At 36.6% G+C, this 13,225-nt stretch overlaps 2 protein-coding genes across 4 annotated transcripts; both read right to left on the bottom strand.

Moving 5' to 3' along the window:
• Positions 1-153: 153 nt before the first annotated feature.
• On the bottom strand, positions 154-5,653 carry LOC140761779 (uncharacterized). 2 transcript variants are annotated; one of them, XM_073099251.1, is made up of 13 exons: positions 5,438-5,653; positions 4,995-5,116; positions 4,749-4,897; positions 3,944-4,106; positions 3,632-3,675; positions 3,375-3,426; positions 3,221-3,254; positions 2,872-3,098; positions 2,015-2,269; positions 1,515-1,616; positions 1,332-1,382; positions 1,075-1,162; positions 154-596 (listed from the first exon to the last, which is right to left on the bottom strand). In XM_073099251.1, exons 1-13 carry the CDS (start codon positions 5,613-5,615, stop codon positions 439-441), a joined length of 1,623 nt encoding a protein of 540 aa, XP_072955352.1. In that variant the 5' UTR covers positions 5,616-5,653; the 3' UTR covers positions 154-438. The 2 variants fall into 2 exon arrangements, with proteins under 2 accessions (XP_072955352.1, XP_072955353.1); XM_073099252.1 differs by having other exon boundaries at positions 1,075-1,144.
• Positions 5,654-8,107: 2,454 nt separating this feature from the next.
• On the bottom strand, positions 8,108-12,691 carry LOC140760977 (polyadenylate-binding protein RBP45-like). Of its 2 annotated transcripts, none has more exons than XM_073098107.1 (7): positions 12,141-12,691; positions 10,920-11,379; positions 9,166-9,221; positions 8,958-9,088; positions 8,767-8,863; positions 8,498-8,671; positions 8,108-8,413 (listed from the first exon to the last, which is right to left on the bottom strand). In XM_073098107.1, the coding sequence occupies exons 1-7, from the start codon at positions 12,543-12,545 to the stop codon at positions 8,411-8,413; spliced, it is 1,326 nt and encodes a 441-aa protein (XP_072954208.1). In that variant the 5' UTR covers positions 12,546-12,691; the 3' UTR covers positions 8,108-8,410. The 2 variants fall into 2 exon arrangements, with proteins under 2 accessions (XP_072954208.1, XP_072954209.1); XM_073098108.1 differs by having other exon boundaries at positions 8,498-8,668.
• Positions 12,692-13,225: the final 534 nt, after the last annotated feature.

The raw sequence follows: 13,225 nt of genomic DNA, 5'->3' as shown, positions 1-13,225 counted from the left end.
TTTTTTTCTTACATTAAAATGATATTCATTTCTAAAATGGTATATATAGGTTAAAGTACATTACAACTAATAACATTATTCATTCCATTCAGATGTAATCTGTCAAGCATTGAGGAATTATGACGTGTAGAATCACAAGACAGCTACAGCCACTGCAAAATTACGAATTCTTTTCTTTTTCCTCTTTTCTTTCAGTGTCACATTTTCGAATATACAATGACCTCTTTTGCCCAAAAAAAGGAGAAAAGTAACAATAAATAAAATAAGATTTCTCCACTTTTTCTCAATCATAGCAACCGTGCTCGCAGTTTCCATTAAATCAAAATTGTTCATCTCTATCCTCTTCTTCAAAAATAATTTTGTTCATCTCCATCCGATGGAAAAGAAACCAAGATGTCTTGAATCAAAATTTGACAGCATATCACCAGTTACCACTTCTTACTGGAACTTGCTAATGAACATGCGATTAGCACAAGGAACCATAATTGGCCGGACGGCAGGGAATGGCTGCGAGTAGGGAACGTGACTTGGCATCACCAGAGGCTGATCTCCACCAGCTATAATTGGTGGGGTAGCACAGAACTGAGACACAGTACCTGAATGTTGAACATCAATTATATTTCACTTCTAGAGCAGCTTCATAGAGAAAAAGAAGATACAAAAGAATCACTCTGTAAAAATTAAGTTTCACCTTGCATTAATTCATTTACAACAGGCTTTAATAACTACTTACAAGATATTCAAGTGTACTCTTCTGCATTGTAAACATTTTTTCGCATAGATTACAAGCTTATAGAGGTCACCAGTCTGTTCCAACAATTCAATGAAAAGGTACACAGCTCAAGGACTACTACTCATATGGGATGTTTGGCACCAGTTTCCAGTGAGTAGTGATGCATTTGTCAAGTTCTAATTATTAGTTTTAAAAGCATCATTTTGTGTAAGGAATGAAAATGAACGACTTGCTACATCTATATATAATGGGGAACACATCTTTTACATAGCTTAAAATGACACTAGCTGTCATTTGCAAAAAAAAAATTCAAAAACTACTACTAAGTGGCCACTAAATACCTTGAAGCTTTTGCATACTTGCTTGAAATGGGTTCAAGATAGGATGGGGTACTCCTTGTGAGATGACAGGCTGTCCTTGAATTGCAGCCTTGGATTAAAAAGCAGTTGGTCAGTTCAAAAGGCAAAAGGAGATATACAGGAAATGACTAAATGACAGACAAAACAAATCTAAATTGCTTTTAATTGCAAGCATAATGCTTTGATGAGAACATATGAATAGTAAAAGGATGCAGACCTAATGCCGATATGACAATTACCTGAGGCAGTGGATGCACATAAACAAGCTGATCAAGTCTCCCAGCCATCACCTATTATAAAAATGCCATAGCATTTCAAAGAGTTACTAACTTCAAAAATAAAAATATTTAACGTGCAGCTACATCTCCGCTGAACATAGTAGTCAATGAAAGGAAATCAAGACCGAGTTCATTACGACTTACTGATTGAGGATTCGAACTCATATACGTAGGCCCTACTTGAACAGGTTGGTATGGAGAACCAACTCGAATAGGTTCTAGCCTAGCAGCAGCATGTCCCACAACCTGTGATAAAATAAAAAGCACTATCAGCGAGAAGAAAAATACTAACTTAATATGCTCTACATAAAGGCATAAAGCACTCAAATTTTTGGCTGAAATCACAGAATAAGTGTGTGTAACCATGCAAGCAAAACATCAAAGGACAAACAACAAAATATTTTCAAGTTGTAGGAGACTTTAAATCGAAAATACATGGAAGGAACAAAACAAGAATCCATCGAGGAAAACATGCATCCTCGTGTGATTATAATTTATGATTGAATTAATGGAAAAATCCAATTTCAACAAAATTGAAAGATATGAAGCTTAATCTACTTCGGGATATATAAGCTAAAATGATACATTAGTAAGTCAACTATCATAATGAATATCATAGTTTAAACAAGCCAAAATTGACTTACAGGGTGAACGTACTGAGTAACGATGCCACTATTTCCAGGAGACAAATTACTATAAGGGACCAATTTACGGGGCAAAGATGAATGGCCTGTAAAAGGACTAACTTCAAACACAGATGGCACAACCGCATTAGGCATCACAGGAACACTACTTGGTATATAATTTGGGTTTACAACAGTTGGTGTAGTAGTAGTTGCCAATCTAAAATTTGCAAATGATGGTGAAAACACTCTTGCACTTGGATTGAGCTTTGACACCTGCAAATATCAGACACAACAAACAACTCAAACCACATAAATCCAAATCAAGTGCAACAGAAAAGAAAGGACTTCATATTATTATAAACACCAAACTCTGATAAATAAAGGATGAACACAAATACCAACCAAACTATCAGAACATCGTGCTATTATATTTTGATAATTCACAACTCAATCAATTTATAAACACCATAATTATGAGATATAAATAGGTCTGAAATGATGAACATCAGCCATTCATCTAGATCAGTACATCTTAAGTACATATGTTTATTCATTAAGGTGTACAATTGTACATAATGTTTATTTAGCTGATTAAGAATTTAAACCAAGAAGAACACCAAGTCCCACCCAGAGGGGATAAATGTGAAAGTTTCCTCACTATACTAGCTCAGCTTCAGTGCCTTGTCACTGCCTTCCTTGTAGTAAGCAAGAAATACTGGATTCTTTTCTCCGGCTACTACTCCACTCAAACAAGCATGACTATCAGATGAATGATAATCTAGAATATGATGTATTCGGTAAAAATCTTTCAATTTGTCTGCTTCTTTTTTTTAATAGCTGGCAAAGTGTCCAGCGATGATATAAATTGAGCTCACCTTGGCAGTAATATTGCCAGTTGTTTTCATCCCATGAATTGATGTATCAGGTGATGGCAATATATTAGGGTATGAAGAGCCTCTAATATCTGAAGATAAGGTGGAAGAAGTGGAAACAGCTGAAACATTAGCATCTGATACAGAACTTGTTGAACAAGGAACTTTGTTGACTGAGGCTTCTTGTCTCACAGGAGGGCCAGCGAGGTCATCAGGCCCACTCATGTTTGCTGATCAAGGAATAAATAGCACAAGAAAAGTTACTATTTGTACTTAAATTGGAAAATTGATATCCTGCTGATGAAAAGAGGAAGGTATAATAGTTACTCAAAAAGAAAAGATCTTGACTCACATCTAGGACTCAAACAATGAACTTCATGCCCCATCTGAAAATGAAAGGCAGACTATGAATATGCACTCCACAAAAAGAAAATGAATAACAACAAATATGTAATATAATTTTATATAAGTCTTGTTCATTGGAACACGTTTTTGCTAAAAAAAACCTCATGGATGTGGTCAGACTCCTCTCCCAATGCACGGCATTTCCTGACCTGACTGCAGCAGAGTCAATTGTTAAAAAAACAAAAAAGAAGTAAGTAAATATCAACAAAAAAAAAAAAAAGAAGTATCAAGAACCTAAAGGAGCAAAAGATATGATTTAAACAGTCAGGATATAATATGTTTACTGGCATTAGATAAGAGAAAATTACTTAGCTTGAGGTCATTAGAGAATCACAGGATGAGTAATCTCATATCTTACCTCCCCTTAACTGAAAGATTTGGCAGATTAGATGTTGCATCAGCCTGACAAATACAGGTAACAAGAATCAAGGCAAGATTCAAATCTACAGAACATTAAGAATCTTCAAGTGTATATTTCCTACACTTATGCATGAGTTTGTGATGCAACTAAGGACTGACAACTATTAACTTAACGGCGTGATCATTAAAATAAATTAACAGACCCCAGAATTGAGGTGATAACAACATTAAGTTGCATCAAAATGGCAAGTATACTATTATATAAGCAACAAGTATATTTATCACCTCAGAATTTAGTTTATAAACACACCTTTGCCAAGAATATGCTATCTTGTATATTATTTCCAATTTGATGCATGTTTACATGGTGCTTTGCTGGAACCTTTTGGACATCAATTTCCTCGTTAACTTTTTCATCCCCATTTTTACTTGGATTGGGAAGACATTCTTGTCCTTCATTTTGATCGATTTTCCTGTATGAACAGATAAAAGATAGAAAGGTAAATACTTCAAAAATTGCAAGAATTAGAAAGCCGGTGAAAAGGTAAGCAGAATGATATTTTCCCTACTGTTTTATCATAATCTTAACCATTAGAACGTATATAATGTTCTATGGAATAAAATAGCTTTTATTAGATACGTCATATATGAATGCGAAAGACTGCATGCGATGCTGTATATTCCTGACAACAAAGCAAAACAGAGGAGAAAGTGAACAGAATATCTAGAAACTTAGCTACGGTTAACCAACATACTTAGGAGCAACAAACTTTCTTTTCCCACAAAGTGGTTTGGGACCTGCTGACTGACCATATATGTAAAGTGTAGAGTTCAATGCCTCTCGATCTTCAGAATTCTTCAAAATATTACTATATTAAATATAAACTCTGCGATTAATGCGTGTTAAAGGAATATATCTTTTCAAAGTTACATTTATAATAATAACAACAACAATCAAACCTTTAGTCATCTAAATGGATTATATTCCTCCATTTTGATCCATCAATTCTCGACCAGATCAGGAAAATAATGAGGAAAGGGCAGGGCATCGATGCATGAGCAGCTAGGCAACTACCAAGGACTTATTAAATGCAAATTTGGTGCCAATAGCATACCCTGCAGAATTAACAGCCACGGATGTCAAAGATTCTGAGTCAATCTTTATCTCCTCATCAACAATTTTAGTCTTGGGATCTCCAATGCTAGCTTCTACATTACCACCAGAAATGCTACCAGCAATTCCTTCTGCCGGAAAAGAAAATTCCTGCAGAGAAAAAGGAAGATCACGATTAATAATACAATCAGATCATTAATAATATTAAAAAATGCAAGCGGTAAGGCTAATGAGGAATGCAACCTACCTTCACAATCAATTGAACAAGGTCTCCAGAGAGTACAACGAGAGTATCCACAAAAGCTCCTAGGGCTAGATTTGTGTCATGCTTTCCTTTCCCTATCTTCTTTGCCTTCTTCAAGACAATACCTACTCAATATCAAATCCATCAATCTCCTCTTAAAATCAGGAAAGTATACAAAAAGTAGAAAATAAGGGAGATCTTCAATTGAAAAGTAAAACAACACAGCAAATAAACAAACAAGCGTATTCTACAATGCGAGGGTGAGATCCACACTATTAGGCATATAAACAAGCAAATAGAATTCATATTTCGCCGAATTGGGACAAAACCAACACCAATCTCCGTAAAAACCGAAATCCAACAATGATGTTACGCGCGATAAAAAAAAAAAAAAACTCTGGATTTTAAGATCCAAGCGAAGAAAGATCGTAACTTTGAAACATTACCGTAGCCTTTCTCGACACAAGCCGTGTGGAAGATGCCAGAGTATGTGGATCCGTCCTTGACCTGGATCTCAACCGAGAGGCCAATGATGCACATGGTGGTGAAGAGCAACGCATCGGTTATGGATGGACTCTTGGAGCTCTCTCTGGATGCTTCGTCTCCTCCTCTCTTGCAAGCCATTGCGAAAAGTAGTTCCTTTTTCGAGGGTGGCGATGCCTTTTTCCTCCTCTTGCATTTTATATATATCTATATATATATAAATATATACTATAATTACTTCCAATGTCATTATTAATTATTATTTATTATTGATACATTTTGTATATCACCGCCTCCTTTATTCCTAATTTCGGAATGGGTCGTTCTCATTATATCGTAAATAGACCGCTCACTTAGAAACAAACAAACAAACAAACAAACTACTGTTCAATTCTTATTTTATCCAGATATTCATACTTCATAGTATTTCTTCTTCTTCTTCTTTTTAATGTAACTTTTGGGATTGGTAATTAATTTTACCACTTTATTTATTATCAAAATTACCGAGTTTTAATATGATAAAACGTTTTGTCTCGTATATTTAAGAAACTTATCGAAAACTAGTAATTTTCCAGGTTTGACCCTTCATCATAGTTAAATAGGTTATTATTTGCGTATAACAAACGCACGATGTGAACCTGAGATAGTCCTTTTCATTTAATGCCACGTAAAGCAATGGCCTTTGGGCTTTGGCAATACTTTTAAAATAGGGTTACGCTGACGCCCTCTTACTATACGAGTTGTCACAGAGATCCTTAAAACTTTTTTATGATATTATAACTTCTGAACTTTAGAGAAATTTTAATATCACCCTTATCTTATAATAATCTAGACGATCTTGTTAAGTATTTCAATCAAATTAATAGAGATTTAAATATAATTTTATTTTAACTTTTTAATAAAATTAGGATAATTAAATTAGATATAAATACAGTTTTTTCCTTCCCTTTTCCTGCCTCATTGTTGGCAGCATCGACGAGGGGCTTAAGACGTAATACAATTGGCTAGAATATTAAAAGGCAACACCAGAGTACTGTTCGTCAACCTTAAAGAGGAGCTATTTATCTACGATGGTTGAGGGCGAGGGCAATCATAAGCAGTGAGGCTAGGGCAACCAAGACGGAGGGTGGTCGAGGATGGTGGTGCAACGCAAGCAAGGTCACACGTGGTGGAGGACTCATATCAGACAGAGGAGAGGATGGTCTTCCATGCTCGCGCTAGAAGACATAGGAGAAGGAGAGGAGAAGTGGCGATAGGGGAGAAGGAAGCAAAGAGGAGAGAGGAAGGATGTTAAATTGAGAATAATTATATAATTTAATTTTAGTTAAAAATTAAATAATATGATAAATTTTATACTAGGAGTATAATGGTCATGCATGAGTTGCATTCCCTCGCTATCATTTGCCATTTTACTTGGATCCAAAATTAAGAGGGGCTATTATAATCTAAAATAGTTTATAAATTCCCAATAAAAATCGAGTATAGTGTAAGGGGTGCCATTGTAATTAACCGTTTAAATATATAAACAAATACCATCCCAACTGAAGTTTGTTGAGCAGCAGTAGTACAGCATCAGTTTGCATCAAAGTCATTGTCTGGTGAATTATCATATCATCCCAACAAGCAGTTTTAATTTTTAAGCAACTGCCGAATTGCAAAATACATCACCGTAATAAGAGCCTGAAACAAAAAGCCACCACGTCCACATAGCTCCACTCCTTCCGATCAAGAACGAGGTTCATAATTCACACCAAATATTAGTATAAATATCCACTATACGATCAAACATTTATCTCTTTACTTGATTTTTTATTTATTTATTAAACTGTTAAACTAATTTTGTTCTACTTGATTATATTACCATATTAGAATTCAACATTAGACAACGCTTGGTTCAAACCAGAGTCCTTCAATGCAGCTGCACACATGAATATAGACACATTAGTTGAACAATTACAGATACTACATATTAAGATGGGTGATGGGGAATTTACTGAATTTAAAAACTATATATCGTCTATATCTACTGCTATTGTCATAATCCTTAGAAATGGTCTATATGACTATATCACTGGGTGAGATAAATCCATTATTGTCATTGCCAAATACCTCGAATGCTTTCTTTATTGAATTCCTCGACAGCAACAGTCTCCTGCAAAATTCGGGGATAATAAGAAGAAATCGAGTCGATGATTTATTATTTTTTTAAATCATAGCAGCTTAGAGTTATCTTTCTGGACTTCATTGATTAAAAAAAATGTCAGTGATTTATTACATATATATATATTACTATCCACATCAACCACCCTTGTCATATCATGCAGCTCTTCTTCTATGTCCAAATTCTTTCAAGGAGATGCAGACTATTAAATAAACTGCATTAGATATTAAACCATTACTAATTGATACAAATTAGAATAAATAATATCTTACCACCTCTGATTAAATTTGAACTTATTCTAGTTTTATTAATATCACTTTTACCTCTTTATGATTATATAAACTACTATTTCTTCATCATATTCATTCTATCTATAAGTCAAATTTAAAACTGATTATTATTGAGAAAATTGCAAGAACGTAGCATCAAAAACGTATAGGAAGGCAAGAGAGTAGCATCAAGATACAAATCATTGCCATAACTCAGTTACTGGTGCTATCCAGCAATTATCACTAGGAAATATATGCTCAAAGTTAAAACAGTCAAGAAACTGATTAATACAGTACTTTCCCACCATTAACTTAGTTGTCTCAGATGCTCACGCTACATCCGAATAAGTAAAAGCTGGAAACTAACCACTCAAGAACCCCTAATAGCGTTATCACTTGCATTAGCACAAAAACCATATCCAAAATTACATAACTATGTCTCGCTGCAAGCATAGCTGATATACCATCAGAACTGACGACCAACTGTCTGCTTCCATGTTCAAGGATCACTGTAACAATGAGTCAATGAATTATGAAGAGAATCGAATATGACAACAGAACTACTAAAAAAATTGGCATCATCGACCATTCACCTGTTGTTGCTGCTGCTGTTGTGGTTGTTGATAATTTGCATATCCCTGATAAGCTCCATAAGCATACACGTTTGGATCTTGAGGTGGTTGACCATAGTTGTAGGCTTCATAGCCTTGTCCATAGCCATAATAATTACCACCCCACTGGTTAGGGTCCTGCTGTTGCTGTGACTGCTGGATAACATCCATGAGGGAGAGGTCATAAAAGAAATCAGTAAAGAGTAGAATAACAATAGAATAACATGATCAATTAAATGCAGTAATAAAACCTGCTTGCTTGATGGGCTACGTCCCCAAGAGAGCCGAATGTTTTGTCCACCCAACAGAGTCCCCTGCAGCATTAGTAATGCCTCCTCTGCACAAGCTCTGAAAATATTCCAGAAAAAATCTACAATGTTAGAATTTCAACACGTTCCTTTCCAGTAAAAAGAGGGAGCTCTCATATTCAAGTTTCTCAAACCTGTTCGCAAATTGAACAAATCCACATCTCTTTCCAACAGGTATCTTTACATGCACCAAATCTCCATAAGGGTTGAAAACTTGTCGCAGAACGTCTTCAGTGATATTTGAGTCCAGTCCACCAACAAATATCTGCACTCAAAGATGTTGCTTGTCAGTACATAAGGGGCAACTTATAGTTTTGACATAAAAAGTATTATAGCACCCACAGTAGTATTGTTTGGATCACTCTCGGACTGAGTTCCTTGAGGACTTGGATAAGAAGCTGCAAATGACAATAAAAATGAAGTAGACATCTTAGGATAATTGATAAATGGGCTGCAAAGAATAATCGGTAGCCTGTACATCTCAGATTCACATCCCCTCAAGTCCTAAAAGGCCTTAACACACAGAAATAAGAATGTAAAAACAATATGAATACTACATTTCTATAGCAGCATAGACCAACAAACAAATATGGATAGAAAGCAGAAAACACTGTCCAGATCAAAAGATGAAGGCGCCAAATAAATGACAAAATATAAAGATGACTTTTCACTGTTTCAGCTATGCAATGCAAAAATTTAGCCGTTGAGATTAACTGCACATAAAAATACAATATCAAAAACAACATGCCAACAAAAAAGTTATTTTATACAGGTCCAAACATGCAAGTAGCCAAGTGTGTGACCCATTATGAGGACAATATTGACAATCAATCAACTCAAAGTTAGAATAAAAGGGAACACATAAAAATGGGACCTCCATCTCTTACACCAAGGTGTGCAAAACTGCAAGCAAATCTGATAAAGATAAACACAAGCGGTTCCCTGTGAACATCTTCCTTTAATGAAGCATATCAACTTACTGAAGAAACTTAAAGTTAGGAACATATGTGCTACTGTTTTGGAGGGAAAATTGAGTAAGAAGGAATGCAGCACGATGTAAGAATAAGATACCATTTTACATCTAGTAATACTGAGTAGACGTGCAAGCTAATAAAATGATAAAAATGATATACACACAATTTTCTTTGAAAGTAATAAATGGTGATAATATATGCCTGCAAAGCCACTCTTCCACACGTTTGATGCACACCAACATAATGAATCACATACAAAGAGTTGCTACCTCTTCCTCATGAATAAGAAATAATCAAAATTATAGGTCACAATATACCACTCAAATGTGGAGATTAAACTAATTAAAGAAAATTTGAACATCAAGATTGACCGCTTAAAAGACACTAATAGGAGTTAATTGACAAATCCAAAAAGAATAACATTTTCCTAAACAGAGAGTTCTATATTCTTAAAAGGAACCTTTATATAAGATAAAGGATAGTGAGTCCAGAAGAGATCATCTGCCCAAATAGAGATAGAAACTGAAGGATAAAACACTTGACAAAATAGTGTAATGAACTGAGAATGTAATGAACTGGAAACTAAAGAAGAAAACGTAGCACTGGATGCCACAAATCCAAGGACATTAGGACATAAACAATAACACTGACCTAACCGAGGCCACGCACTAAAGAAGATACGCATCTCAGCTGATGTCAGTTCCAGGCCCCTAAATGAAGAGAGCCTCTTGGCATCCTGCTCCGAGAGAACATGAGTTTTATAAGTTTTTATAATTTATAATTATATTAAATGAGCCCAATTTACAAAGGAAATGTTCGGATGGAAATGGACTTGCACATATATCAAATGAAAGGCGCCTATCTTAATTGGCTGAAACAACAGAAGGGATTTGACTCTGAATATCAAAAAGTAAATACCCAGTCAATTACAACAAAGCCAATTAGAACAAACAGAAAATGTCAAAATAAACACAACTACTAGTCTACGATATCCTCATTCACATCACTAACTGATTCAGCATCATCAATTCTTGAATATAAGTAGGAAAAGCAACACACAAACATGAAGCACAAATTGTATGCACTGCACATATAAGTGGTGATTTTAGTGAGAACTCTTACCTTTCTGTTGAGCACCCACAGTTTTCTTGGTAGTGGCAGGACCAATTCGCATAGGTCTTGTAGAACAGAACATTCCATTCATTTCAGTCATGGCACGTGTTTGTTCAGTTGCATCCCCAAACCTCACAAATCCATATCCCTTTGAGTGCCCAGTAACTTTATCTGTTACAACTTTTGCACCCTTAACAGAAGGGTAACGGCTCCTAAATGTCTCTTGCAACATATAATCTGTAACATCTGAAGCCAGATCCCCAACGAATATCGTATAATCAGGAGTATCGTCACGCTTCTCACCTGCGTTGGCCCAATTCAACCTAAAAGTTTGCTCAGCATTAGGCATCATCTGACCATTATAGGTTTGAAGAATTCGTTCTGCAGTGGCACGACTCCCAAATTCGATAAAACCATAACCCTGCAACTGTCCAGTCTGCTTGTCACGAATAAGCTTCACTCCAAGAACCTGGGATTTCAGTACAGCATAAATCAGAATAATTTAAAAACCAACCCAGAGGATAATATTAAGCTAGGAAGTTCATCAGAGTTGCATATTATTTGCAGAAGTTGGTAAAATACAACAATTCAATACATGAACAAACACAATCAATAATGATCAATTGGAATTCAAACATAAATAAGGAGTCCAAGGTTGCATCTATTAGAACATGCAACATAAGTGAGACCATTATCCATGCCACTGCTATAAATTACCACAACTCTTTCATAAATGTTTTTTTTCCTATACGAATATAAATTATTGCATCAGTTTATATTTCCCTTCCTTTTTTGAAGGTATCATTTTCCATTACCCACTCAATAGTCTCTTCTAACTTTTTCTTTGTATCGGGGTCCAAATTTCTCCCTTTTTCCTCCTCCTCCCTTCACTTCCCCTCTCTTTACCGAGGGATGTAACTTAGGGTTTTCTGAGCCTCTCCTTTTCTCCGCTCTTTTTCTAGGGTAATCACAAACCAAGATGGTGCAGCCCACAAGAGGAACGTATCAAGGCCTCACGTACCATCACATGTATAAAGCTCTTAGTTTTAAAACCCTAAAACTAGCCCTAGTTATCAAGTAAATCAGTTCCATCAATTTTACCCATAAAAACCAAGAAAAAAAACTAATTCAGATGGGAAAAAGCTCACAGCTTTAGGTCAAGAATCTAACAAACAACTTCCAAGAAGATAAAAAATTCAGCAGACCTAATAGATTGTTCTGATAAATTACCTCTCCAGTCTGAACAAAGCAGCTAAAGACATAGTTCTCGTCCATCCAATACTGCAAGTCTCCGATCCACAGCGTCCTGACCTCGTCAGCGGACGCTGGCTGCAGCGCTACGGCACCCATCGGCGCCATCGCCGGCGTTGGAGCGCCATAGTAAGCCTGCGGTTGGATCTGCTGCGGCTGCTGATGCATCTGCGGCGGCACCGGAGGCGGGATCTGCGACGGCTGCTGGTTCCACATGGCCGCCGCCGGCTGCTGGTGGTACTGCGCCGGCTGCGGCGGCGGTATCATCCCCCACTGTTGCGGCGCCGCCGCTGCCTGTTGCGGGGGAGGAGCCATCTGGTGCGTCTGGTCCATCTGCGGCGGCGCCATGGTGGCCTGATACGCTCCTCCTGTAGGCTGCATCATCTTGGTTTGAAACCCTTAAAACCTACGAACGAGAGGAGAAAGGAACGGAAGCGGAAACCTTCGCGGAGCAAGGAGGGAAAGAAACCCTAACCCTAGAAAAAGAAGGGTTAGAATTTTACAAAGGACAAAGAATACGAGAAGGGATTGGCGAACGAGTGGCTTAAAAAAGGAAGGGAAAGCCGAATGAGAAACACAGACGCCATAAAAATATTTATTTATTTTATTTTTCCAATTATAATAACAATCGGGCCCATTACACTTTTGGGTTGGGCCCAGCTTTTCAATAAACCCATTCATATGAACCCGTTAAGAGCCCAATTAAACCTCCAATTTGAGTACCGTAGCATTTAAAACAATTATTTCAATATATATAACATTATGATGAGGCAATAGGCATGCATCTGATCCTGATCCTTTGCACAAAATACTAGCTTTAGGTTCTCATACTGCTTCCAGACTTGCATGTACATAGAAGCTCCTAATATACAAAAAATAGACCTAATCTTCTTCAATTGAGAACCGATATTCTTCCTCATCTCCTGCGTTGCATATCTCGAAGCATGCCTCCGTCTCAGATCATCGTCGGCTTCCTCCATCGCTTTGTAGATCAAGAACTTCGCCCTTCGGTGTTCGAGCTCTTCTATGTCCTCCTCCGCAATCCTTGCGTAAGAGTATTGTGT

This window comes from Typha angustifolia, chromosome 6 (genome assembly GCF_048772165.1).
Source record: "Typha angustifolia cultivar Huaian chromosome 6, ASM4877216v1, whole genome shotgun sequence".
Lineage (NCBI taxonomy): Eukaryota > Viridiplantae > Streptophyta > Magnoliopsida > Poales > Typhaceae > Typha > Typha angustifolia.
This window is presented reverse-complemented; position numbering and strand designations above follow the sequence as displayed.

Excerpts from the sequence above, each read along its gene's own strand:
- LOC140761779 (XM_073099251.1), bottom strand. The coding sequence starts at position 5,615 with ATGGCTTGCAAGAGAGGAGGAGACGAAGCATCCAGAGAGAGCTCCAAG. Across the intron at positions 4,107-4,748 it reads GTGGCTGTTAATTCTGCAGG|GAAAATCGATCAAAATGAAG; the intron begins GTATGCTATTGG and ends CTGTTCATACAG. Across the intron at positions 597-1,074 it reads AAGTATGCAAAAGCTTCAAG|GTACTGTGTCTCAGTTCTGT; the intron begins GTATTTAGTGGC and ends TTCAACATTCAG.
- LOC140760977 (XM_073098107.1), bottom strand. The coding sequence starts at position 12,545 with ATGATGCAGCCTACAGGAGGAGCGTATCAGGCCACCATGGCGCCGCCG. Across the intron at positions 9,222-10,919 it reads TGTGGGTGCTCAACAGAAAG|CTTCTTATCCAAGTCCTCAA; the intron begins GTAAGAGTTCTC and ends TGTCATTTGCAG. Across the intron at positions 9,089-9,165 it reads GTGATCCAAACAATACTACT|ATATTTGTTGGTGGACTGGA; the intron begins GTGGGTGCTATA and ends CTTTGAGTGCAG.